This window comes from Carcharhinus amblyrhynchos, chromosome 18 (assembly GCF_965287045.1).
Source record: "Carcharhinus amblyrhynchos chromosome 18, sCarAmb.v2.hapA, whole genome shotgun sequence".
In the NCBI taxonomy this organism is placed as follows: Eukaryota; Metazoa; Chordata; class Chondrichthyes; order Carcharhiniformes; family Carcharhinidae; genus Carcharhinus; species Carcharhinus amblyrhynchos.
The window spans coordinates 8,440,103-8,456,291 of NC_137341.1; the positions used below are offsets into that span (position 1 = coordinate 8,440,103).

The following is a 16,189-nucleotide window of genomic DNA, read 5'->3' on the forward strand; positions in this document are numbered from 1 at the left end:
ACTGTCCACAATACTCCGAGTGCGGCCTCACCAATGGCTTATATAACTGCAACATAACGTTCCAACTCCTATACTCAATACCCTGACTGATGAGGCCAGATGTAGCAGAGGCAACATAATCCTATAGGAACGAAAACCCGAGAAGGGTTTTCTGGGTGAATTTTCATGGAAGTTTCCGGATTGACTTAGTGAGGACACAACTGTCCGGTGTGAAGTCACATTTAAGTATTTAATTACAGCTTGTGGTGCTCAGGATGAAAGCAGAAACGTACCTTTAGCAGCCGGGTCAGCTTGCTGTCTCGATAGTTGACATACTGGGATCGATTTGCTCCCTTCTCACTCAGCGCATTGATACAGTTCCCCAGTGCCAACAGTGACCGGTTAATGTGGGCTCCTTCCTTCATCCTCTTGCCTGTGTTCTGAGTCTGTTGGCAGAAAATCAATGAGGAGATGTCTTTCATATCAGTCCGTCCCATCTCAGTGTCGCTGCACGAGAGGCTGCTTCACACCGCATCCTAGTGGCTGTCTCTGGCCTTTCCAGGTGAATTGGAGACGCCATCATGTTTCTCCATTTCTATCTGATTTTTACCCTCCCCACGACATGATGTCCAAATCCCCCCTCATATTATTCTCACGCACGGCACTTGCCGTGGCACCAATTCCCATGATGAGCTAGGCTGTCATAAGATCATAGAATCCCTACATGCAGAAGGAGGCCATTCAGCCCATCGAGCCAACAGCGACAACAATCCCACCCAGGTTTTATCTCGTAATCCCAAGCATTTACCCTGCTAATCCTCCGACACTCACGGGTAATTTCACATGGCTAATTAACCTAAACTCTTTGGACAGTGGGGGGGAAACCAGAGCACCCGGAGGGAACCCACGCAGGGACGGGGAGAATGTGCAGATTCCGCACAGACAGTGAGCCAAGCGGGGAATTGAACCCGGGTCCCTGATGCTGTGAGGCAGCAGTGCTAACCACTGTGCCACCCTGTCTTCAGCCATCTTCCCCAGCATTGAGTGTCATTAGGTCTCCTACAATTCTTTCCAACTTGGTCTTTGTCAGACCTTTGCTTGCTCTCTAAACATGATTGTTCATTGACGTCACCCTGCCGAGTGTTGGCTGCTGTAAAGCTATACTTAAGGTTCAGCTTATTACTACTTAAAACTCCTACGCTGCTGTACACACTGTGATCTTGGCTACCTTTTACTCTACTTCGATTTGTATCTTTTCTTAATTTATCTCCCCTCGGACGTTCCTGTGCAAGTCAAGAATTCCAATAATGAGAAAGATTGGGGAAAAACAAGAGTGCATGCAAAGGTTTTTTGAATAATTATAGAACCCTACAGTGCAAAAGGAGGCCATTCAGCCCATCGAGCCTGCACTGACACATATCCCACCCGCACCCTATCCCCACTTTGCCAAGAGGAATAAGAAAAGCAGATTGTGATTAACAAATCATTTACATAATAACTACATCCATTTCACGTGTTGCTTATTCCCCCCCCCATGACATCCTTGCTCCCCGTGGCCATAGATACCCTGAGGTTTTCCTGCTCCCTGACCTCCATTCATATCCAGATAGAGTGGCACGGTGGCACAGTGGTTAGCACTGCTGCCTCACAGCGCCAGGGACCCGGGTTCAATTCCCGGCTTGGGTCACTGTCTGTGCGCAGTCTGCACATTCTCCCTGTGTCTGCGTGGGTTTCCTCCCTCCGGGTGCTCTGGTTTCCTAAGATCTGAGTCTGTTGGCAGAAAATCGACAAGGAGATGTCTCCTGTATGGCTATGTGTGGCTATGGGGATAGAGCTTGGGTGGGATTGTGGTCGGTGCAGATTCGATGGGCTGGATGGCTTCCTTCTGCACAGTAAAAAGTCTGACAACACCAGGTTTTAGTCCAACCTATTTATTTGATAATATTCTCACAAGCTTTCGAGGGGACAGCCTCTTCGTCAGGTGAATGGAGAGTTCTGGCCTCAGACAGAGCATATAAAGCACAGACAGTTTAGAGATTGCTGATTAAAATGCGAATCCTTACACCTAACCTGCTGTTCAAGACCTGAAGTGGCTGACAATGTGAGTGGTAGGAGCACTGATCACAGTTTAAAGAGATGTGTATTGTCTCCAGACAGTACAGTAAGTGAGGTTTTGCAAACCCAGGCAAGTCACGGGGGTTACAGATAGTGCGACATGAACCCAAGATCCCTGTTGAGACCGTCCTCATGTGTGCGGAACTTGGCTATCAGTCTCTGCTCAGCAACTCTGCGCTGTCGTGTGTCGTGAAGGCCGCCTTGGAGAATACTTACCCGAAGTCAGAGGCTGAATGCCCGTGACCACTGAAGTGTTCGCCAACAGGAAGGGAACAGTCTTGCCTGGTGACTGTCGAGCGATGTTCATTCATCCGTTGTCGTAGCGTCTGCATGGTCTCCCCAATGTACCATGCTTCGGGACATCCTTTCTTGCAACGTATCAGGTAGACAATGTTGGCCGAGTTGCAAGAGTATTTACCATGTACCTGGTGGATGTCCCGAAGCATGGTACATTGGGGAGACCATGCAGACGCTACGACAACGGATGAATGAACATCGCTCGACAGTCACCAGGCAAGACTGTTCCCTTCCTGTTGGCGAACACTTCAGTGGTCACGGGCATTCAGCCTCTGACTTCGGGTAAGCATTCTCCAAGGCGGCCTTCACGACACACGACAGCGCAGAGTTGCTGAGCAGAGACTGATAGCCAAGTTCCGCACACATGAGGACGGTCTCAACAGGGATCTTGGGTTCATGTCGCACTATCTGTAACCCCCGTGACTTGCCTGGGTTTGCAAAACCTCACTTACTGTACTGTCTGGAGACAATACACATCTCTTTAAACTGTGATCAGTGCTCCTACCACTCACATTGTCAGCCACTTCAGGTCTTGAACAGCAGGTTAGGTGTAAGGATTCGCATTTTAATCAGCAATCTCTAAACTGTCTGTGCTTTATATGCTCTGTCTGAGGCCAGAACTCTCCATTCACCTGACGAAGAGGCTGTCCCCTCGAAAGCTTGTGAGAATATTATCAAATAAATAGGTTGGACTAAAACCTGGTGTTGTCAGACTTTTTACTGTGTTTACGCCAGTCCAACGCCGGCATACCCACATCATTCCTTCTGCACCACAGGGATTCTATGATTCTATACCAATTCCAGCCTTCCAGCAGGAGTGGTGAACAGCAGCCAGGGCAATTCATCTGTCTCTCTCTCTCTCTTTCCCAAATGTGGTGCAGCAGGTATTGGTAAATTAGCTCAGGTGACCCAAACACTTCCTTCTCATCTCCCCTGCCACTGTCCCCATCACCAATCCCCCTTCCACTGTTAAAGTAGAGAAGAAATATCTGAAATAACGGAAAACAGCAGAATAGACAACTGCTTTGGGCGACACAGAGGCACAGTGGGTTAGCACTGCTGCCTCACAGCGCCAGGGACCCGGGTTCAATTCCTTCCTCGGGGTCACTGTCTGTGCGGAGCCTGCATGTTCTCCCCATGCCTGCGTGGGTTTCCTCTGGGTGCTCTGATTTCCTCCCACAGTCCGAAAGATGTGCAGGTTAGGTTGATTAACCACGTTAAATTGATGTTTGTTCCTGGGGATTTGCATGGTAAATATGCACAGTTACAGGAATAGGGGCTGGGTGGGGTTGTTGTTGGTGCAGACTCGATGGGCTGAATAGCCTCCTTCTGCAGTGTAGGGGTTCTGTAAGGAATCTTGAATCAAGACAGCAAAACATTTTTCCAAATTATGGCAAATGCTTTAATACAAACATTTGAATAATAATCCTTCTCCAGGTATTATCATTGGCAACCATGGACTTCCATTGAATTGGTCCATAATATTGCTTGGAAAGTACTGTAGTAGTTTCAGGAAATTCTCCCCCTCTTACTGAAAGGATTTCTGTACTGGTATTCAACCTGTTTGACTGCATTGTGAACCCATCTTCCTTGGCCTTTGAGTCCTGGAGTGGGATTCAAACTGGAAGCATCTGGCCCAGAGATAGATAGGGACGCTAGCCGCTGCCACACTAGATCTCCGTTTGTATAAAAAAGGCAAAACGCTGCAGGTGCTGGAATCAGAAACAAGAACAGAAAAGGCTGAGGAAACTTAGCAGGTCTGTGGAGAGAGAATAGAGTAAGAACTCTCACAACACCAGGTTAAAGTCCAACAAGTTTATTTGGTAGCAAACACCACTAGCTTTCGGGGTTCTGCCCCTTCGTCAGGTGAGTTGGCATCTCCACCTCGAGAGAGAATAGAGCCAATGTTTCAAGTCTAGGTGACCCTTCGTAAGCGCTCTAATGAAAGGTCATCTAGACTCAAAATATTGGCTCTATTCTCTCTCCATAGACGCCGTCAGACCTGCTGAGTTTCTCCAGCTTTTTCTGTCTCCGTTTGTACCACGTGTTTACAAACTGAAATGCCCGAGATGATGGGATCTGTGTTTACCTGAGACGCTCTCTCGGATCCAGCAAGGTCGATCAAAAAGAGACGGCCGACGCGTATCTCCTCTGTAACGTTCTTCAGCCGACTCTTCTGTTTGACGGTAACCTGCAGCACGGCATGGGAACGGGATGAGGTTTTGTTGGCGGCAGTCGGCTCTTGCGTCCGTTGTCTGTTTCCTTTAGTCAGCAACTGCATGATCTGAGGATTACATAATAAGCGGTTAATTGTAATCGGGCCTAAACCTTGAAGTAAGTTTTCTCTGTCACCTCCTGGGCAGTAAATTAGAAGCGAGGATCTCCTGTCCTTTGATTTGAATGCTAGCATTCATGTCAAAAGGATTAGAATACAAGAGCAGGGATATACTTCTGAGGCTGTATAAGGTTCTTGTCAGACACCATTTGGAGGATTATGAGCAGATTTGGGCTCCGTATCGAAGGAAGGATGTGCTGGCTTTGGAAAGGATCCAGAGGAAGTTCACAAGAATGATCCCTGGGATGAAGAACTTGTCATATGAGGAACGGTAGAGGACTCTGGGTCTGTACTTGTTGGAGTTTAGAAGAATGAGGGGGATCTTATTGAAACTAACAGGATACTGTGAGGCCTCTATAGTGGACGTGGAAAGAATGTTTCCACTAATAAGAAAAACTAGAACCAGAGGGCACAGGCTAAAGGAATAATCTTTTAAAACAGAGATGAGGAGGAATTTCTTCAGCCAGAGAGTAGTGAATCTGTGGAACTCTTTGCCACAGAAGGATGTGGAGGCCAGGTCATTGAGTGTCTTTATGATAGAGATAGATCGGTTCTTGATTACATAAAAACATAAGAAATAGGAGCAGGAGTAGGCCATCGAGCCCTTTGAGTCTGCCCCACCATTCAGGGCTGATCTGAAGTGGATCAGTTCCACTTTCCCGCTTTCTCCCCATAACCCTGAATTCCCCTGTCTCTCAGAAATCTAATTAATACGAAGATTAATAAGGTACCAAACCTCGGAAAGGATGTCCCAAGGCTTGGTACGTTGGGGAGACCATGCAGACGTTATAACAATGGATGAATGAACACTGCTCGACAATCACCAGACAAGACTGTTCTCTTCCTGTTGGGGAACACTTCAGCGGTCATGGGCCTTCAGTCTCTGATCTTCTGGTAAGCATTCTCCAAGGCGACCTTCACGACACTCAACAACACAGAGTCGCTGAGCAGAGACAGATAGCCAAGTTCCGCACTCGTGAGGACGGCCTCAACCGTGATCCTGGGTTCATGTCACACTATCTGTAATCCCCATAAGTTGCCTGGACTTGCAAAATCTCACTAACTTTCCAGCTGACTTGAGGAAACATGAAACGATACTTTTCACTGTTATGTTAATACATGTGACAATAATAAATCAAATCAAAATCAAATCCCTCCAAGCAGACACCATGGGTAAAAAAGCCCACCAACGCTTCTACTTTCTCTAAAGACTAAGGAAATTTGGTATGTGAGCTACAACTCTCACCAACTTTTACAGATACACCATAGAAAGCATTCTTTCTGGTTGTATCACAGCTTGGGATGGCTCTTGACATCGATACCGCAAACTGCTGGCACCAAGTAGAGAGGATCTCCAAGAAGATCACGCATATCGACACAGACAGCAAATTTTTACAAAGATGCAAGAAAACAGTCAAGATACTGAAAGGACTATCAGAACTCCCCCTCACCTGACGAAGGGGCAAACCCTGAAAGCTAGTGGCGTTTACTACCAAATAAACCTGTTGGACTTTAACCTGGTGTTGTGAACAGCTATGGCCATGTTTCCAGATGCCAATACCCAAGCTCTGGAATTCCTTCCAGGAATCCTTCTGCCTCTCTATCCTCCTACAAGATGCTCCTTCACCCTACTTTTTTGATCACACTTTTGACCACAACTTTTACAGATGCACCATAGAAAGCATCCTTTTTTGATCTATCACAGCTTGGTATGGCTCCTGCTCCACCCAAGACCGCAAAAAACTACAAAGGGTCATGAATGAAGACCAATCCATCACCCAAACCTGCTTCCCATCCATTGACCCCGTCTACACTTCCTGCTGCCTTGGAAAAGCAGCCAGCATAATCAAGGACCCCACTCACCCCGGACATACTCTCTTCTACTTTCTTCCATCGGAAAAAAGATACAAAATTCTGAGATTACATCCCAGCCGACTTGAGAACAGCTTGTTCCCTGCTGCCATCAGGCATTTGAATGGACCTACCTTATATTAAGTTGATCTTTCTCTACACCCTAGCTATGACTGTAACACTCTATTCTGCACCCTCTCCTTTCACAGGACCATCGAACATTACAGCCCTTCTTGGCTGTGCCGAACCATTTTTCTGCCTATCCCACTGACCTGCACCTGGACCATATCCCCCCACACCCCTCTCATCCACATACCTGTCCAAGTTTTTCTTAAATGTTAAAACTTTTTTTTTGAGCCTGCATTTACCAATTCATCTGGCAGCTCATTTCACAGTGGGTGAAAAAGCACCCCCTAATATTCCTTTTAAACTTTTCCCCTTTCACCCTTAACCCACGTCCTCTAGGTTTTTTTTCTCCCCTAGCCTCAGTGGAAAAAGCCTGCTTGCATTCACTCTATCTATACCCATCATAATTTTATACACCTCTATCAAATCTCCCCTCGTTCTTCTACGCTCCAGGGAATAAAGTCCTAACCTATTCAACCTTTCTCTGTAACTCAGTTTCTCAAATCCCGGCGACATCCTTGTAAACGTTCTCTATGAACGGTATGCTTTATCTGTATGGTGCGCAAGAAACAATACTTTTCACTGTATTCTAAAAATGTGACAATAATTAAATCAAATCAAATCTCTACAATCTTTAGTTTGTTACAGCTCTGTGACTAATGAGCCAAGTGATGAGTTGTCAGTAAGGGAATCCAGCATGGGCTAAATGTCACTGCTTATTGGTGCATTAATAGGATATTTTCTAATTCATTGACTTTTGGTGATGCAAGAAATTTATTCAGCAGAAGATAATAATCACTAGGCCATTATTCTAAAGTGCTTCATCATACTCAAATGTGGATTCAACCTCTTGTGCAAAGGAACATTTTCACATAGAGTGTGAGAGAGAGAGAGAGAGACTCAATGGGCTGAATGGCCTCCTTCCCTTCTGCAGGGATTCTATGTGAGAGAGAAGGAAGTTTTTTAAAAAATCTGTATCCTAAACCCTCTTGGACCGTTGCGATGGAGATTTATATTTAAGTTTGAAGTTTATTTATTAGTGTAGGCTTACATTAACTCTGCAATGAAGTTACTGTGAAAATCCCCGAGTCACCATACTCCAGTGCCTGTTCGGGAGAATTTAGCATGGCCAGTGCATCTAACCAGCACATCTTTTGGACTGTGGGAGGAAACCGGAGCACCTGGAGGAACCCTGCGCAGACATGGGGAGAAAGTGCAGACTCTGCACAGACAGTGACCCAAGCCGGGAATCGAACCCAGGTCCCTGGTGCACATACACTCACTCGCACACTTGTCTGCACACATGCACACACGCACACATGCACACACTTACACACACGTGCATGAATACATGCACACACTTATGCACACATTCACTCAGTCAGACACACATACACACGCACACACTAGTTTCTCTTCCCAACCTCTTTTTCTCTATTCATTCACTCAGCAGCCTCTCTTTCCAAATCCACCACCCACACTCCCTCACCAGCCCTCCTCTGCTTCCAAGTCTAGTTTCGGTCTGGTTTCCAACTCCTGAGAGTACAATTCCCTTGGGTCAGGGTACAACAGGCAGTCAGGAACAGGAAGACGGTAAAGTTTGCAGCCACCATTCACTTCCTGGCCTGCTGACTTCCTGGTTTCTTGCTGTGCTCTCAGTCAGTGTCTTACTGGTCTACTAATCGCCCAAACAGCCCAGGTCCACCAAACTCATTACTCAGAGCATTTTCTGAAGTTAAAGTTGGGTTCACCGTCCATCCCATCCTCTTTGTTGGAATTGATATAGTGAGTCCAGAGTTGCCCTGCCTGACCCTCCCCCTAGGCCACCTACCACCTTCCGCACCCCCCCCCCCACCACCTCTCCCCACCACGCCCCCACCCCCGACCACCTCTCCCCCCCCACCCTCCCCCAAACAGTCACCAACCCTGCTCGAGGGAGGGCCAGTCTTTGTGACCAGCAGCAAACCACAGCTTGGGAACCCTGGTTTAAGCAGACCCACATGGGACCACTGTATAACAGAATAAACCTCAACTGAGCAACATACTCGTTCGGGAGGAGGTGAACTCACCAGAATCAAATCGGAATGAGATACTAGCCATCAGAAATTTGGGAACCTCCTGAGGCATTTATTGTTATTATTCATTTGTGGGACATGGGCGTCGCTGGTTGCCAGCATTTATTGCCCATCCCTCATTGCCCGAGGGCAGTTGAGAGTCAACCACATTGCAGTGGGTCACATGTAGGCCAGACCAGGTAGGGACGGCAGATTTCCTTCCCTGAAGGACATTAGTGAACCAGATGGGTTTTTCCGACAACGGTTTCATGGTAGATTCTTAATTCCAGATTTTTTTATTGAATTGAAATTCCACTATCTGCCGTGGCGGTATTCAAACCCGGGTCCCCAGAGCATTACCTGAGTTTCTGGATTATTAGTCTAGTGATTATACCACAAGGCCATCGCCTCCCCATTAAGAGGAGGATAACTGGGGGATAATTTAATCAGCATCAATCGGCTCAAACCTGCAGCAATATCATAAAGGCTGTGCCTCTTCGTCTGAACAAGATGTTCGCCTGGAAGGAATTATTCTGTACGAACAGTCCTTCCACTGTTATCGGATCTAACTCAAAGGCCCTTTGAAGTGGCTCCACATTCACACAACTGGGAATTTTCTTTATCCTCTTCCCATTTCTATACCAACACACTTTTTCCCTGTACCTTGAAGTTTTTCAGTTCATCCAACATCTCATGTTAGCTGAGCAGAAGTTTGGGAAGAAATGTTTTTAGAATAAATGCCAAAAACCTAGGACACAATCTGTTCCCTCGTAACTGACTCCATCCCCATCCCTGGCCACGTGTGGAAATTAAGTTGCAATTCCAGCTATATTTAATTCACTTTGTTCTGCATGATTAAGGATGCTCACTTCAAATAAAGCACCATGGGGTTGCTGAAATTGTAGTTGAAGGCAGTTAAAAACTGCAGATACTGGTGTGGAAATACAACAAAGACAGGCAACTCTTGTCAGCAAATATGGAAACAAGGCCTTCACTGAGGTTGCTCATTCAGGAAAGAGGCTAATCTAACCTTACGTCAGTTTCATAAACACTGCATTCCCAGGCCTTGGCCACAGGATGAAACAAAGACAAGTTACCATGACAAATACCAAAAAACAAGATATGCTGACATATTACACTAATGAAGGAGACAGTTTTCTATTGGATAAGAAAGGGCAAAAAGCTATGCTATGATTGGTGGACAATGTAAGCAAATAAAGGATGAGAAATTTGCTCATTTCTCATTTGCTGTTATTAAATATAACTGCTAATTATCTGTGTGAATCAACAGTATGTCATCACAATGAGATTCACTGCTGGTAAGTAATAAAAGATTAGAAGATTAGATTACTCACTGTGCATTGACTGGTTAATCCTCAACACACTCTCTGAAGCTGAGCCAGAGTATATGCAATTGTATTTGACCTCAAGATGAACTTTTAACAACACATGCCTGCTATCAAGAAAGGCGCCTACTTTCCAACTCTACCATCTGCTGAATCTCTTCCCACCTTCAGCTCACCTGCTGTTGGAAACCCTCTATTATCTCTCGACTTGACTATTTCTATACACTCCTGATTGGACTCCCATTTTCCAACCCTGCCTGCGCCTCTCCCCCACCCCACCCCACAAACTGAGCTCATCAAAATCATATATGCTCATTTATACTATCTCATTTACTCATCCTCCCTCTGCCCGCCCAATTGCAATGGCTCCTGGCGCAGCTTCAAGTTTGATAATTCTCATCCCTGTTTTCAAATCCCTCCGTGGTCTCATTCCTCCCTGTCTCTGTAACCACTGCCAGCCCCATAAACCCTCCTCCAATTCTGCCCTCCTACACGCCTTGATTGGAATTGCTGCAGCTATGGCTGTGTTTTCAGATACCAACGCTCAAACTCTGGAATTCCTTTCAGGAATCCTTCTGCCTCTCTACCCTCCTTCAAGATGTTCCTTCACCCTGCTTCTTTGACCACATCTTTGATCGCAATTTTTACAGATGCATCATAGAAAGCACCCTCTCTGGTTCTATCACAGCTTGGTATGGCTCCTGCTCTGACCAAGACTGCAAGAAACTTCAAGGAGTTGTGAATGAAGCTCAGTCCATCGCTCAAACCTGCCTCCCCTCCATTTACTCTGTCTACTCTTCCTGCTACCTCGGAAAAGCAGCCAGCATAATCAAGGGCCCTACGCACCCCAGACATACTCTCTTCCACCTTCTCCCATTGGGAAAAAATATATAAAAGTCCGAGGTCACATACCTAATGACTCGAGAACAATTTCTTCCCTGCTGCTGTCAGACGTTAGAATGGACCTACGTTACATTAAATTGATCTTTCTTTACCCCCTAGCTTTGACTGTAACACTATATTCTGCACCCTCTCTTTTCTTTCTCCCCTGTGTACTCTATGAACAGTATGCTTTGTCTATATAGGGCAGAAGAAACAAGACTTTTCATTGTATCCCAATATATGTGACAATAATAAATCAAATCAAAAACATTTTTGCTCAATCTGCCCTAACATCCACTGATGTGGTTCACTGTTAAATTGTATTTGTTAATGTTGATGTGAATTACCTTGGGACATTTTCCTACATTAAAGGCCCTATTGATATGCATGTTGGTGTTATTCATTGAGGACTATACCTCCATTGCGTTATAGGTGGAGAATTCCGTGATTCCAGCTATTTGGATTCCACCCTTGGAATCTTCTCGCAAATCTAGAAACCCTGAGGACGGGTTCAAGAGATCACGGATCATCTCATTGTAAATCTGAAACGGAGAAAAATGAGGAAAATCTATTAATTATGACCAAAGTTCTTCCCTTTTTACTAACCAAATATCGTATCGTTCTTCTCTATCACGGTATTTTGAGATAACAGAAAAAGTAAAGATTTATGTATTTGTCACAAGTAGGCTAACATTAACACTGCAATGAAGTTAGTGTGAAAATCTCCTAGTTGCTACATTCCGGCACCTGTTCAGGTACACGGAGGGAGAATTTAGCATGGCCAACGTACTTAACCAGCATGTCTTTTGGACTGTGGGAGGAAACCCACACAAACACAGGGAGAATGTGCAAACTTCACACAGACAGTGATCCAAGCTCGGGATCGAACCCAGGACCTTGGCACTGAGAGGCAGCAGTGCTAACCACTGCGCCACCGTGCCCGAAGGGATTAGACTTAAAATTTCTTTATCAAGATCCACAGATTGCTCAGGACTGAGCTTTTGAAAGTTACAGCTTCTCACTGACCTTCACTGTGCACCGAGTCAGGAGCTATGTAGGGCCCGTGCCATGCAGCACAGCGATTAGCACTGCTGCCTCACAGCACCAGGGACCAGGTTCGATTCCTGGCTTGGGTCATTGGCTGCGTGGGTTTCCTCCGGGTGCTCTGGTTTCTGCCCACACTCCAAAAATGTGCGGGTTAGGTGGATTGACCATGCTGAATTAACCCTCAGTGTCAGGGGATTAGCAGGGTAAATATGTCGGCTTATGGGTGGGATTGTGGTCAGGCCAGACTCGATGGGCCAAATGGCCTCCTTCTGTACTGTAGGGACTCTATGATTTCTCCTCAAGCTCCTGTTTTAATAACGTCCCAACACTCACTGTCTAATTAAAAGATAAAAATAAAAGATTAACCTATTTAATATACACTTACAGGTTTTGAAATGGGACACATGTTTGCAAGATTACTCTAATGAGCCAGGCGTTAAAAATACACCATTGAAACACTGAACCAAGGAGTTTGCACATTCTCCCCGTGCCTGCCTGAGTTCCTCCGGTTTCCTTCCACACTCATGTGGGTTAGGTTATAATAAATTGCCCCTTAGTGACAGAGGGCAGGGGAAATAAGTGAGGTTACAGGGATACAGCCTGGGTGGGATTGTGGTCAGTACGGACTGGATTGGCCGAAAGGCTTCCTTCTGTACTGTAGGGATTCGTGATTCTAAAATGTTCCACTCAGAGTCTGATCACATTTAAAAATTAAAAGGTGTTTTTGGCTTTTTTGTCCTGGTCATATTTAATTTCTGCACACGATATTATTAATACTAATGGGTGGCACTGTGGCACTGTGGTTAGCACTGCTGCTTCACAGCACCAGGGATTCAGGTTCAATTCCAGCCTCAGGTCACTGTCTTTATGGAGTTTACACATTCTCTCCGTGTCTGCGTGGGTTTCCCCTGGATGCTTTTTGTGGCAGCGATTTCCACTCACTGGGTGAAGAAATTTCCCCTCATTTCCGCCCTAAACGGCCTACCCTGTATCCTCAGACCATGATCCCTGGTTCTGGATGTCCCCACCACCCTATTAACCGTAGGGACATTTAATGACAACTGTTCTCCAAAAGACAACATTTCTGTCCATTCCCCAATTTACTTTCTAACTTTCTCTGGCCAGCATTGCTGAATGATGTGGAGATGCAGGCGTTGGTCACTGCCTGTGTGGAATCAGCACCTTCTCCCTGTATCTGCGTGAGTTTCCTCTTACAGTCTGAAAGACGTGCTGGGTAGGTGCATTGGCCGTGCTAAATTCTCCCCCAGTGTACTCGAACAGAAGCCAGAGTGTGGCGACTAGGGGATTTTCACAGTAACTTCACTGCAGTGTTAATCTAAGCTTACTGATGATGAATAAATAAACTTTACTTTAAGAAAGTAGATGTGGAATGTGCTGGTCTGTGTTATATCCGGGAGGCATTAGAGTCAATCCACAGCAGTACGCCACCCATAGCTCAGGCACTGTGCTGACATTAACTAGCTCTAAATGGGATCTTCCAGTCCCTCCTCGTGTGAGCTTGGGTTTCGCTTTCCTCCCACAGTCCAAAGATGTGCAGGTTAGGCTGATTGGCCATACTAAATTGATACATAGGTTAGAGAGTTAGTGGGTAAAATGTGTACAGATATGAGGGTAGGGCCTGGGTGGGATTGTGGTCAGTGCAGACTCAATGGGCCAAATGGCCTCTTTCTGTACTGTAGGGTTTCTATGATTTCTATGACATGAGGAGGGTAATTAGCCATAGTCCACATATCTCCAGTAGAAATGTCACAATTGACACCCTTTCACAAAGGACATGAGGCTGGCGAGGAGGCAGGTCCCAAGGCTGGTGAAGAGCCCAAGGTCCCAGATCCACCTCAGCTGGAACAGGAATTGAACCAATAGCATTGATATAATTCTGAATCAAATTCCCAGCACCTAGCCAACTCAGCAATCCAGTTCCTTACCTGGTAACATTTCAACATCTAATAACTCCATCACCAGAGCCCATCAAGTTTGTGGTTAAATAAGTTTGGAATTACCTCCAAATAAGACATGGAGACGTTATAATCCATGTTTTCACTTGTGGCTTCGATCGCCTTGAAGAGATCATTCAGAGTTTGAACGTAAATTCCTGGCTTACAGTCCATCCCCAACATTGTGTACGTCTTGCCAGCGCCTGCATCAAATGAAATGCCTGTGGTAAATCCCCATTTTTCAATGGTAATGCACTTGTCTGTGGGCTATGATGGTGGTAAGTAGCTATTGCCTCAATTAGATTAATACTTGTATCAATTATAGTTTTGAAGACAATGGCTACAGCAAGTGGAAAAATATTCACACTGAATGGAGAACTACAACGAGATGGGCCGGGATTTTACTGCCCCAACCCCTCCTGCCACGGGAATCGGAGCTGGCGAGGGGCAGATCATGGAAAGGTCCGTTGACCTTAGGCGGGATTTTACAGTTTTGGGATGAGTGAGGTCGTAAAATCCCACCCCATGGAGTTTGATACATATTTTCCCCCCAGGGCTGAACGTTCTTTGCTGTATATGGTCTTTACTTTAAGAAAATGTCACGCTGCTAATGGGGAGAAAGGTCTAACGATGTCATCACTTCAATCAGCATGTGTACATCGAAACAAGCTATTTTGAGGGAGGGGATTCACCTCCATCTCCTTGCTACCAAATGCCAACCAGACAATCTGGCCTGTGAGTTTGAATGGTAAAGGGGGTGAGGCAGCTCAAACTGCACAAGTTAAACATCTTTAAAAGAAAATAAAGAAGCACGCCTGCCAGCAGATTGAGTGGAAGGACTCAGTGGCATAAAAATTCACTGAGAAGGATATGGAGCAAAGTAGGATGCAGGCTAGGAGAGGAGGGGCATCGCAAAGGGTATCTCTAACTGACCCATAGATAGCCACGCCATGGGGTTTACTGCCCTTGGAAGTCATGATTTCAAGGAGAGATATTAATTACAGGGCAGTTATCATCAGAAAGCGCAGAGGATGCTGGAAGATCTCAGCAGGTCTGGCAGCATCTGCTGGGACAGAAAGCAGAGTTTTCTTTTTGTTTATATGTCAAATTCAATCCAATCAAAGTCCAATTCAAAGTCTCAACAAGTTGGGACATTCCCGATCCAAGCCGAGAAGACAGGGCTCTCACTTCCTGTCCTGGGCTTGATCTACATGATCCAGGCTGATTGGAGCAGACATTGCACCCTCACCAAGGCCCAATCTCATTTGCATCTTAGCCAAAAGGCCGAGATGAAGCTTTAAAAAATGGATTCAAATGAAGCTAAAACGTAACCTAATGACTTCAACCAAGCACAGCATGTCCATACTACACTTGATCTTAGCCAAAAGGCTGAGAAGCAATGTAGAGAGAGAAGCAGAGTTCATGTTTCGAGTCCTTTAGCCCTTCATCAGAACTGAAGAGGGGGAAAAATGAATTAGCATTTAAACTGTAGCTGGGAGAGATTGCAACAAAAGTGTAGCAAGCTTCAGAACAAAAGACAGAATGCCTGGTGTGGGAGGGGGTTTGCAATGAGGCCACACAGATATGGGATATTTAACTCAGTAACAAGGCCAAACTCCTGGCTAAACTAGTCCATAAGCCTGTGACCAACAGATAGATGACAGGAGTTTTCTAAAGGCCTTTCCACAGAAGGTGCAACACCTGCCCCCCGCTGCTTACCTCCTCCCTCCTCACCATTCAGGGCCCCAAACACACCTTTCAGTTTAAGCAGTGTTTCACTTCCTGCAATTTGGTTTGTTGTACTTGCTGCTGCCAAGGTGGTCTCCTCTACACTGGGAAGACTAAACGCAGACACCTTGCTCTCATGCCCATGTCTGTCCCTGACCACAGATACCTTGCTCTCATGCCCATGTCTGTCCCTGACCACAGATACCTTGCTCTGAAGCCCGCATGTCTGTCCCTGACCACAGACACCTTGCTCTCATGCCCATGTCTGTCCCTGACCACAGACACCTTGCCCTCATGCCACTTGCCCGTCCCTGATCTGCTGTAATGCTGCAGTGAATCCTGGCACAAGTTGGAGCAGCAGAATCTCATCTTCCAATTGGGCTTTTTGGACCTAACATTAAGTTCAACAATTTTACACTGTGACCTTCCTCCTCCATCTTAAACCTTTCTTTTAAATATCCCAAACTTTACTGC

General features: G+C 45.9%; 1 protein-coding gene and 1 non-coding gene across 4 annotated transcripts in view; both read right to left on the reverse strand.

The window, feature by feature from the left end:
* LOC145354813 (kinesin-like protein KIF19) overlaps positions 1 to 16,189 on the reverse strand; it is a 159,338-nt gene that overhangs the window by 81,660 nt on the left and 61,489 nt on the right. For all 3 annotated transcript variants that reach the window (XM_080206312.1, XM_080206313.1, XM_080206311.1), the window contains exons 5-8: positions 14,054 to 14,190; positions 11,402 to 11,527; positions 4,481 to 4,675; positions 273 to 425 (exon numbers count right to left, since the gene is read on the reverse strand). In XM_080206312.1, the coding sequence (XP_080062438.1) occupies positions 273 to 425; positions 4,481 to 4,675; positions 11,402 to 11,527; positions 14,054 to 14,190 (611 nt within the window). The remainder of the gene's footprint in view (positions 1 to 272; positions 426 to 4,480; positions 4,676 to 11,401; positions 11,528 to 14,053; positions 14,191 to 16,189) is intronic.
* LOC145355200 (U2 spliceosomal RNA) lies at positions 15,199 to 15,388 on the reverse strand. Its single transcript, XR_013888935.1, has one exon. It is a non-coding gene; the product is annotated as a U2 spliceosomal RNA (small nuclear RNA).